Genomic DNA, 12,185 nt, shown 5'->3' with positions numbered 1-12,185 from the left:
ACCTGAGAGTAACAACTATGTTTATATTACATCTACAGAACTAGCAGGACCTCTTCCACGTTGCCCTGCAGAAGCATAAGAATGGACGAACCCAAAACTGTCTCTAAAAGGGGCCTTTTGCCATTTTCAAAGTTTTAGTGACAACCAAAAGCTCATCTACAAACTTGGCAGTGGAGGATGAGGTGAGAGGAAATCTGCAACATCACCGCTAGATGTCACTAAATCCTCCACACTGACTCGACCTTTACAGGATAATTTTGTTTGGTTTTGTTTGACGTATATCCTATAAAAGTGACTATAGTGACTGTGGGTCATGCTAATTTTGCACTCAGCCCAGAGAGCCCCCTACAGCTTTCCAAATAAGCCCGATTTTTATGGGCCGTTACGTACGCTTGTCTCCGAGTCGAAAGTAAACACAAAGTATCTGCCTGGAAAAGTCATTATGGCTAACTGCATTAGGGATCTACATCTGGGACAACTTGCTGTCTGACTTAATCAGCCGACATATCCATCCACATCACCCTTTTTTTTAACATGTGTGAGGCTAAGTTTGATTGTAGCTCAACTGTCTGCTTAGGACACCAGAAAGTCTAAATGGTGTTACTATTGCGAAGATGAACGCACTCATTTTACTTTTCTGGCTGTCTGTATTTATTTGAGCTGTAGTAGAACAGACAGGCAGGTAATTCAGATAGAAGAGGAGTCAGAAAGGATGGACGCAAATGGACCACCCTGCAAGACAATGTAGCTCAGGAAACCGGCGGCGTTCCTGTGGACACCGCTCTCCACAACCAACCGAGAAAGCAACCTTCTGCTGCTGATCATGGGACCAGTTGATGTCTGACTCGCAAAACAGCTGGGTCCACTAATAAGAGATTACAACTACAACAAATGCATTTGTGGCACTGGTCAACACCCGTTTGAAGTCACAACAAACTCCGAGCTCTACATGTGGTAAGATAAAGCAGCTACAAAACTTAAAACGGCGTGTGATGTGTGTTTCACCGGCAACAAACCGGGGAATGGACATCGTCTTCTTCAACCTAGCATGCTCCGGAATTACGATGGAAGCTGACAGGAAGCGATAACACATAACTAGCCCCAAGTAATACAAAAATATCAAAATATCGTTGCTTCTTTGCAGTGCAGTTAGTCACACCTGAAGCCTCCATCAACAAGGGAAAGCATTAGCACCTGAAAACACGGTGGTGCAGGCTGAATCAACAGCCATCTACATTGTCATGCATGTAAACAAACGGCGTCAGACTCAGAGAGAAGCGTTTGAGAAGATGTGAAGCATGTAAATGTCTCGTTTATTTGAATTGCTGATTGAGACTTGCTCAAATATACCCAGCTTTGCACTAGAGCTGTAGCCATTTATCGATTAGGTGTCAATTATAATTTCTAATTAGTTTGATAATTACTAGGTTTGTGTGACTAATTTTTTTTTTTTTTTTAGAAAAAAAAGTCCAAACATTCTGATTTCAGCTTCTAAAATGTAAACTTTTCTTCTTTCTTTTTTTTTTTTTAAACTTGAATTCTTTTGCTTTAATGATGAAACAAGACATTTGACATTTGAGATCATCATCTTGGGCTTTGGGATTGTTTTGACATTTTGTAGACCAGACAACTAATCAATTAATCAAGAACAAAAGCAACAGAATAAACAAAAATAATCATCAGTTGTAGGCCTGTGTTGCACGTTTCTCCCTGTTTCCCCAAATATCCTTAACGTAGGTGGATCGTGCTGCACAAATTACCGCAAACCTACAGAGCCGCAGTTGCCACATTTACCGCAAACACACCAACAGGAATCGTAGAGGTGACGATGCATATTCCATACGTGCAGATGACCTTTCGTCAGCCTGGAAAAAGAGCTGGTCTTTGACCTGACAGGCAAGTGACAGTGCAGTTAGGCGGGTGCCATAAAGCGGTAATCTGTGCTGTGCTGCATCACCATGGAAACGTGCGTGCCAGTGAGCACTGTGGATGGCAGGGTGCGCCTTTCATGGCATCGCTACACCCCTCTGACTCACTCACACACAAAACACACACGGCTGCCATTATTACAAAACCTGATTGCAAAACATCATTAGCAGCATGCCAGGCTGCGCCGCTGCCAAACTGGCCGTCATGTTGATCCCGAACCCGCAGACAGGTCCGCAGATTACGCTGAAAGGATAGCAACACTGACAGCTCCATTTCGCTCCACTCCACTTTTTTTTTTTTTTTTTTTTTCTTTATTTGGTTTCTCTAATCCATCTTTCCCCCTCCTCTTCCCTTCACCCTCCTTCCGTTGTAATAGCTCATTTTCTCCTTTCTCCCATTTAACCTCTTCTCTCTGATCTAGTCTTCTGAAATCTCTCAGTCGCTCAGCCAGCTGGCATCAGGACACAAACCTTCCTCTACCATGGCACAGTGTCAGGCCCAAGAGGGCAAGAGAACCAAAGACAGAGGGAGGGAGACGAGTACACTGAAAGCTACAGCGAGAGAAGAAGGCAGGAGAGGGAGTCCGAGGAGGCGAAAAGGAAAAGGGATGACAGGTAAGGACGGCAGGTGGACAAAACAAGCTGAGTGGACCAAAAAAAAATAAATACACAGAGAGGAAAGGAAATTGAAAAGAAACAATGAGCCAGGGGACAAACAAGATAAGTGAATAACAGAAGGTGACAGGCGCTGTCTTTTCTTCCCGTTCTCATCCTTTCTTTCTAAAATCACCCTGATGGATCATTACCATTCCTCCGCAGTCAGCACGCATTCATGTGCATGCACAGATTGGAACAAATGTACACGTATGCACTTGAATCCACTTCCCCAAAACACGCATGCAGGGCTGTTGCAGCTGTGCGAAAACCCTAAATTTCCAAGAAGTGTCTCTGTCTTGTTTTCTCTGGTTCGAGTCTCAGCTGGTTGATTAAGCGACCCGCTTCATCGAACAGGCTGACATCAGCAAGTTTGAGTCAGATCCAAAGATGACAGAAATATGCAAAAGGTGAAGCAAGGGAGCAAACGTTTTTCACGTGTCAAGAATGAATCATCTCCACAAACTGCCTTGTCATTGAAACCCATTGGAAGCTATCTGTTTCAGCACTCTTTACACATAAATCTAAATAAAACATTAGTGTAAGAAAGTCTTTTGAAAAATGGATACATCGGGTGCTTCTACTGAATACCCAGCAAGTTTGATTTGCAATTCGGCCCGTGTATGTTGATTAAGCTCAGAGTGTTGTGAGATTAAAGCTTCATTTATAATGCAGCCAGGGGTTGATGAACTGGTGGAGTGATGGGAAGAGCGCTGACAGGACAAGGGTACAGGTTTACTTTCGGTCAACCTTTGTTTTTTACAAGGCCAGTTCACTCAAACAAGAAAAAAAAAAAAACTGTTCAGTTGACTTAGATGCTTTGCAAGTCTGTATCTAAAACGTAGCAACTTTAGTGAAGAAGAAACCATGTTAACCGTATTATATAAACATGCGTTTTCATATATTATGGCCATAGTATAATACATAGATTTTGTCATTTCAGCATTTTCCGTGGTTCTGCTCACTGGTTGGAAGTTCAAGTACTGGCTGGTATCTGTGGTTAAGATCAAGTTAGCCTGACATACAGCAGTTTAGCTTCAGGGAATTAGCTGCCGTGGTAACAAGCCGAGGCTTTCTGTAAACTTGTGTGAGCTGCTTTCTCAGAAAAAGAAATCCAGCATTTCCATGAATTTTGATTAAACAGATCCAATTAACTGGTCAGTCCTTCTGTCGGGGACGCTCACTCTGTCCATCGAGTGGCCTTGTGCACCTTGCACATGATGGGTTACAACAGAAAAACTTCATTATAATATATTAAATTTTGTTTTTAATTACACCTGATAGCCAGCGATGGGGAGCAAACGCAAACTAGAAAAAACAAACTGACAGTTAAAAGTGTGTTTCTTTGTGCGCCACCTTTAGATTGCGGGGTGTAATCAATCCAGCATTTAGAAGCTGCTGACAAGGTTTTTGACCTTTTTTTTGTTTCAAGAAAAATTATTATCTTTATAGAATTCAATCTAAACCCATCGATCAAACCTAAAATTGCTGCGTTTGTGGATTAGAAAAGTAGCAGAATAAGTCTCATGTGTCATTATTCAGCTGCCTGTGGACAGATCTCATCACTACAGCATGAGATGAGAGGAAAAGCGGGATTTTCCTGCAGTGTAGTAGGTCCTGTCATCATGAACACTGTGTCCCTGCAATACCCCATTTGTGTGCAGATCTTGTACAAGGACAGGACAGTGGGGTCAGCTGAGCTGGTGCGTAAAGCAGAGTCCACACACTGTCCAGGCTTGTCGGTGGTGCACAGCATTGATCGTATTAAACTGTACATCCTGTACACCAGCTACCATCCCCATAAAACACTATCAACAGACAGACACTTTTAAATATTTTCCCTGATGTATGCATGACTATTTGTGGCCAACTATTCCTGGAATTTGAACATGACTAAAACATGAACACACACAGTGAAGAAGTCAGCAAATGTTCAGGAAAAGCTTTGCTCAGAAATACCTCAAATGTCTGGAAAATTTTGGCAAACTGTCCTCAGTGTGAAGGTTAATCTTTAACCTCAGACATACTGGTTGGATAAAAACATCTTATTTCAAGGTCCAATGACATTTTCTACAGCTTCCAACAGAACCTCACAATCTTCATTAGCAGATGGAGTTTACTCAGTCCTCATGCAGAAGGGAAGTTTGATCACATGATATCATACTCGGGTCATGTGATTGCAACTGAGTCATCTCCATGACAACTGAGCAAACTTTCACTATGATGAATAACATGAAGAATCCAGGAAACACTAGAACATGGACCACAGGTTAAGATTATATTACCAGCCCACAAAAAAAAAATCAAAGCACAAGAAACTGCTTTGATTTTAACCTATAATTCACCAAACAGTCCTACCTTGGGCTCCATGGAGATGAAACTATGGCGACCACGGCTGGACAAAGTCGACCTCTTGATAGTCCGACTATGGAAGAAGTGATAGTGGTCTTTGAGATCTCCAATCTGAAAACAAACAGACAATCATAGATTAGATTTTCATTCCATAACTCAATTTTTCTGAAACAATGTCGTTAAAATCACAACTGCTCCGGCATTAATATTCTCGCAAAGATGTTTGCTCTCCACAGTTTTTCAAGGTACTTGACAGGTAGATTGCTCTAAGCATCGTGGAGAATTTGCCAAAGTTTTTCTGTCGATTTGTCGCTGCCTCTGGCTCTTTATGTAATCCCACACTGAGTCTATGTGAGATCAGAGCTCTGTGGGGTTCGTACCGTCTACCGCAGGACGCCTTGTCCCTCTAGTTGCTAAAGATAGATCTTTATTATTCTTCATGACTTTAGGACTGCATGTTTGTTGTCGTGCTGCAGACTGAATTTGGGATTGATCAGATGCTTCCCTGATGGTGGTGTGTGATGGAAAACAATCTAAACATCCACCTTTTCAGGTTACACAATGATACACGCAGCACATGGCAGTAGAGTTTGCCTCAGCCAGTGAACAGAGTAAAGTCCCGGAGCAAGTGACAAGCACCACAGCTAAAGTACTGGAAAAGTACTTTAAAACACTTTACAAATGAAGGTCCTTGTGTTGAAGTAATGAAGTAATTTTACAATTTTTTTTTTTTTTAATGAAAAGTTTTTGTACGCTCCTAGAATTGTGAGAGAAAAACAAAGAGGAGGTAGACCAAAACGTGAGGGCAAAGAAGTCCAACAGACAAAGAGACAAAAACACAGAGACTGAGTCAGACAAATGCAGACACATACAAACAGACCAAGACTTTGAGTGACAGCGAGAGGAGGACGACGGAGGAACCACAGGCAGACAATGATAGACAGACGGCGAGCTGCTGGACGGTGATTAGTTTTAATAATTGATAAAGACCATACAATCCCTCAGATGATCAAACTGTCATGGCTGCCAAGGGTCCTGTGATGCGTCACTGATCCATGGCTGAGCTCCACCACTGCAGAGCTCATTAGATCAGCTTTCAGCTCATGTATATACGCACACATTCCCCAACTCACTGACAAAACGAGAAACAAACTGTGCAGATAAAAATCACATTCTATCACCGTGGCTTCGATACAGGTTTGTGCAAAATCTCTCTTTGATGTTTGTTTTCTCCCCCATTTTTTTTTTCTCGTCTACAAGTGCGGCTTGAGATGTTAGCAGAGTTATGGAGGCATGTGATCACATGGCGGTGCAGTCAACAGGAAATTGTGAATCACGACCTCAGCATAACCTTTGCTTGCTGGGAATTATGTTGTAACAAAATTCTGAAGTAGAACCAGTGATTTATTGATGCCACGCTTAACCAATTCTCAGTGGATGCTACCAAGAACTGTCAAAAGGTGATAGGATGTTTACCCATAGAAATCGATGTGTAATAACTGGCTCAGACCTCCAAACTACAGGTTGGGGTTTCGCCTGAAAAAAGCTGGTTAAGATTAATGTTTTCCATAAGTATGAAACAGGACAAAGACGGGCATGACACAAGATGAATCTCACACACACACACGCTGCAAAATTCTATCTTTGCAAAGAAAAACATCTCATGTCTCAACAGGATTGTGAATGCAATTGCAAAATATATGTTTTCTAACCTGTGCTGCAGCCTTACTACAGCTACCTGGTTGAAGTGACATCAAGGACAACATTGATCAAATATTTATTCCATGTATGTGTATTTGCATGCAAAGGGGGACAGATGGCACTGAAACTGATGAGCTTTTTTGTTGGTGTTGTGTTCTACAACCTTCATCCACCTTTCAGAACAATCTGCACCAACTTTCACCCACCTGACCCTCCTCCCAACCCGGCAAGAATGAGAATGAAAATCAGCAACCGCGTCCAAAGACTAATCAATAAACCACAAAGTGTGAGAACAAAATACTGACAGTTTTGACAGGTGCTGAATGAGTGGTTTGGATAAAAATGATCAGCATCAGTGAGGCATTTGTGGAAGCACAGATAAACATTACAGTAGGGGCTGTACGTTTGCATTGCGAACTCTCCCATAACACAGCGCTGTTGGAATGATGTCTTTGACACATCAGTACAAACTGTACAGATCAGCTCATAAACAGTTACTGATGCCACCACCTCCTGTCCATGTCTGGCTTCAGATTATGACCCTCCCTGGCATGAGCTCCAAGTCCTCTCCCATCTCTTCAAAACACCAGTTTGAACAGATATCCACGTCTGGGGCCTTGTCAGCTGATTTAGACTCAATTTGGGCCAGTGTCTTAGTCTGGGAAGGGGGCTCCATGGTTAAGAGGATTACCCAGAATTCCCCAACGAGGTGCTCTCTCACTCCATGCCAACTCTTTTCATCCATCCGTCCATCTATCGTCCCTTCTTTCACTCCCTCCTTCCTCCATCTCCCAGTGTGTGGTTATCTTTGTCTGTTCTCCTCTTTCCAACCCTGTCAAGAAGACTATATTGTCCCTCTGCCACATTTTTTTCTACCCATCCCCCTTTTTCTCTCTTTAAATGCTTTGCTTCCCTTCACAAACTTAAAGTCTCTCATTTAGTAAATCATATCCCAAAATCATTTATGACAAACACCCCAGTCTTTAACTTTAGAAACACTTGTATCTATAGCAGTGTCAAACTGCGTTCTGTCATCTCACTTGATTAAGTTTCATTTCATTCTCCATATATATCAGCGCTGCACTGACATGGGAGGGAGGAGGGTTGATGACGGGGATGTCAGAGTTCACATTAGGCAACCAGAGTGTGCTGTTATCGCTCCCATGGGAGCGGCTTTCAGCTGACCCCAAAACCAGGAAGTGAAGTAAAACTCTTGTCTATGAGGTGTCAAAGTCCAATGAACGCTCCATATTGAGATGGAAATTAGGGCGAATGGTGGGGGTTGGGGGCGACACTGCACTCCACAGGGGAATTCCTATGGGGGGGGTGGTATGGAAAGAGGGAGGGGGGGAGAGAGGACTCTACACATTAGTTCCCGTCAAAGAGAGGGGATAAACGAGGCCATTAAGGCCTGCTCTCTGGGGAGTATAGTGGGTGGGCAGGCTGGATAAGGTGGAGAGGGAGGGGAGGGGGGGTTCAATAGCTGTTGACTAGGCTACCCCACAACAACCTGTCAGAATGCCCCCCTCTGTTCCATGCTGTCTTCACGTCGAACGCTGGCAAGTGCAGGCTTGAACTACCCATGTATTTCGGTCGTATTTGAGCATGTGTGGGGTCCGTGTTTGTGAGGCGTATTTCTTTTGTGCACAAAGAGCACATGACTACTCTTTAAACTCTGTCAAAACACATTTCCAAGTGGCCACGTAAGCTCCTCCTCCTTCACATGTCCAGACGTTCGTTCATTAATAAAACGACACCACATGAAGGGAGACAGACGAGTCTCACACCTCTCACTGTGGTTGTGTATACGTTTTCACAGATGTGGCTGGCATTTATTCTAGACCGCGCTAAGTAGTTACAACCTGCTTTTGAAAGAGGTGTCAGATCTCATGCATATTTAGGGCCTTGGACTGTGGAGCCATGTATGCATGTGTATGCTTGCTGGATTAAAACACTAAAGCCTGGCTCAGTGTTGTTTTTAATGACCCTCACTTTAACATTTCTCTTGTAGTGGTGCTTTAATCCACAAAAACTGAAGGAAAACAGCTTTAACCCGACAATTTGTGAGTACTGACAACAAAACGTATGGAAGCATCTACTAAAGAATTCATCCAAAGTGTAAGCAGCTCTGCTCGCAGCTGCTCCAGGAGCAATCCTGAGAGACACAAGCAGAGAAGTGCAACACTGAAATCTCTATTTTCCTCCATCTTCTGTTAACTATATATATATACAGCCATGTTTTCCACTTAAAAGGTTGGCTGCCGTGCAAACCATGGTCTGTCAGTTATGTTTCAGAGTCAAATCCTTTTATAAATGACCCTGCAGAACTAAAAAATGAGTCGCATTCATTCCCAAACAATGTCAGAATAACATCTGCTTCACTGAGGATCTCTGGAAGTCACTTCCAGGACCATAAACCAAGCAGCACTGGCTGTCTCACTTGTGTGTCAGAACGAGCAAACACATGAGCTCTGCTGAGGCAGTGAGGCTGGTGGTGAGCTCACTGAGCCTCCAGCCCACAAACTGATCTGTGGAAACGCAGTGAGGAGGCACCTGTTGTGCCATCCTGCTCTTATTCTTCTCTCTTTGTTCCCTGCAGCTTCTGTCTCCTGGTCTGAGAGTCAGAGAGCTGCAGAAAGAGTTGAGAGAGAGCTCAGGTTTGGACTTCAGACCTTTCCTATCGTCTGTCCACTGCTGAAGGGATAATAAACCGCAGCGGTGTGTCCCACTTTTAAGAGTTGACAAAAACAAGAAAACACATAAACAAGAGGCAACTTTGAGCAATAGGCGACCTACCTGTCCCATGTTCCTATAGCCATATTTTTCCGCTATCCGCTCGGCCACCTCGGGTCCCCCGGCTATCCTGACTGCCCAGTGGTTGGTGTAAATCCGAGCTTTGCACGGCGGGGACGCAAAGCCGAGACTGAGCGCCAGGACGCATAGCAAGCTTCTTCTCCAAGCGGCGTTGTGGACCATCTTCCCCCTACTTTTAACCCGACTCTTCTCCTCCTCCTCCTCAGCCGACCAGGCAAACAACCAAACTTCTCTTCTCGCCGAGCAAGACTCTCATAGAAACACAAATATCCGGGCAAAAGCACTGAGAGAGAGAAAGAGAGGGAGAGAAGGGGGGAGGAATGGAGCCCCGGAGAGGAAAAAAAAATACACCTTATCTTCAAACCTCTGCTTTCCACATGGGAGAGTTGGAAGTTTGCGTTTCGTGTGTGCCTCTCTCTCTCTCTCTCTCTCTCTCTCTCTGTTCCTCTCTCTCTCTCTCTCTCTCCTTTTTTTTTCCACGGCGGACGAGGAGGAAGTGTGCGTGTCTGTGCGCCGTGCGTCTTTGCGCGCGAGTTGGTGGACGTATGCGTACGCGCGGAGCTCCTCAAAGCTGATTTCTCTTCTCCGCGAACAACTCGGATGTTGGTCGTTCAGCTCATCGGGCTTTCATGTGGCGAAATGGCTACAGCGCCTCCCCACAAATAACTAGCTGACACTCTGGAGAGTAGAAACAACTAAAGCCGCGGGGTTTCCCTGCCGAGCTCCGCTGGGTCTTAAAGACACTCTGCTTGGATCCTCTGCTGACAGCCTGTCCGGCAGACACGGCCCAGGGAGGGGGTCAAACTGGGGGCCAGAGAGCCACATGGGGGGCCAGACACAAGGGCTTCCTCCAGGAGGGGAAAAAACGGAAATCAAAGCTGGCCGGAAGTTGAACTTTACATTTGAATTACTTTTTTTTATTTTGGCAAAACTAAACTTGGAAAACGCACAGTGACCCCCAACAATGTGTATCTGCAGTCTGCATGTTAACGTCTGCTTTTGTTTCTGTTTTTCTTCTTCTTTTGATAGAAGTGACTCAAAAGTGAGAGTTTGCTTGCTTGATGTTTTTTCTTTAGAAAAAGACAAACAAAAAATATTTTTCTTTAAAAGATAAACACAAATAACACTGACAAAGCAACATATTAGAGCAGAAAAACATGAAGAAACACACAAGTTATCAAACATGCCACACTTTGAAGCAGTGGTGGAAAGAATCTAAGCACATTTGCTTAAATACTTTAAAGAATTTCCATTTTATGCTGCTCTATACCTGCACTTCACTACATTTCAGATCTAAATATCACATTTCAGAGGTAAATGTTGCACTTTCTACGCCACCACATTTATTTACTTACGTTTCTTTTAAGATGAAGGTTGTACGCAATGGATAATATTGCACGCTTTTAAAATACAACTCATTGCTAATGATTCAAACCAGCGCTTTCTCACCTTTTTAGCTTCTGGCATCTTACAAAAAGTCAGACTCATATTTTCCCTCTACACAAAGAAATACTGAAATGATCCAATATCTCACCAACAAATCAAAGATTCAAGAAAATGTCCATAAACTGAGAATTGTTTTGTGTATCAGAACTTTTTTTTCTTCTTTCCTCCCTCATTAATCATCCAACAACATCCCAAATGTGTCTGCTGTTTCTGTGTATGAACCTGTATATGAAGTAGTTTAAAGTGTCTCCACCTGCAGCAGCTACAACATGCTGCTCACACACTGATGCTTCACTATGAATTAAAATCATCAAGTCATATATGATATCATTCAGAGGGACCAAAGCAGGTGTTTTATTTTGATATTTAATTACATTTTGACTTTTGTGTTTGTATTTTTACTTAAGTAGGATTTTTCATGCAGGACTTTAACCACTGTTTTCTGTAATTTCAGTAATTTTGCAAGTTTTCATCAAGTGACTGAGATACTTACGTGTTTTGCAGGTGCGTTGCATTTTAAAAGCTCCACCAGGACAGGCCATGGTGTTTTCTACCCGTTAACAAGTGGATTCCTTAGATTTGGGATACTGCGCCGCCTTCCTACATCTTGAAATCTGCTGTTGAATGCAAGCTTTGTCAGTCTCCTGGGCAATATTGACACAGACATACCAATGTAAAGTTGAGTAAACTATGACCTCCACCTCAGTCATCATCCAATGGAAAACGGCCACAGATATAAATGTATATGTATGGATTATATATCTAAGTGAAAGCACCCAACCTCGTTTCAGTTTCATGAGTTAGATTCTTTTCATCATGATTTATGGTTTACTGTGTTTCTAAGGTGTCTTCTGGATAAAGTGGGTAAATCAGACTGAGTGGGTTCACTCTCCGCTAAATCTTTGGACATGAGCTCAACTCAGGTGTGTTTATCACTGTCATACTGTCAGAATTAACTTTAGTCTGTCTGGGTTTTGGTCCAATTTCTGCTAAGTAGGTCTTCTGCCCTTCACACTGGCTTCACTGCATATTTCCCCTTAATCAGTGAAGCTCTAGATGTCGTACCCCCCATCGCAACACAGGTCACAGCTGACTACGCTGTCATTATGGAATGTGCCCGGTATTATCTGCAGTTGAGCCTTTCATTCAAGGCCTTTGTTGATTGATGGGTTTTTGTTTTGCAGCAATATCCCGGGGATGTCTCTGTGCACAGCGAAAACTCTGTTCTGCATGGGACACAAGTGAAAATCAGCATAATTGCACTAATTGCAGCCAATTTCTTGCTGAATG

General features: G+C 43.2%; 1 protein-coding gene across 2 annotated transcripts in view; it reads right to left on the bottom strand.

Annotated features, from left to right (window-relative positions):
* Positions 1-9,902, bottom strand: part of pcsk5b (proprotein convertase subtilisin/kexin type 5b) — a 61,889-nt gene extending 51,987 nt beyond the window's left edge. Inside the window, exons 1-2 of one of the 2 annotated variants that reach the window (XM_008294439.1) lie at positions 9,432-9,902; positions 4,941-5,045 (exon numbers count right to left, since the gene is read on the bottom strand). In XM_008294439.1, the coding sequence (XP_008292661.1) occupies positions 4,941-5,045; positions 9,432-9,611 (285 nt within the window). In that variant the 5' untranslated portion in view covers positions 9,612-9,902. The remainder of the gene's footprint in view (positions 1-4,940; positions 5,046-9,431) is intronic. The other variant, XM_008294438.1, reaches the window with a different exon arrangement.
* Positions 9,903-12,185: the final 2,283 nt, after the last annotated feature.

The sequence above is a fragment of the Stegastes partitus genome, unplaced genomic scaffold, assembly GCF_000690725.1.
Source record: "Stegastes partitus isolate 25-593 unplaced genomic scaffold, Stegastes_partitus-1.0.2 Scaffold963, whole genome shotgun sequence".
NCBI classification, from domain to species: domain Eukaryota; kingdom Metazoa; phylum Chordata; class Actinopteri; family Pomacentridae; genus Stegastes; species Stegastes partitus.
Note: the sequence above shows the minus strand (reverse complement) of the source record. Positions and strands in the feature narration are given on the sequence as shown.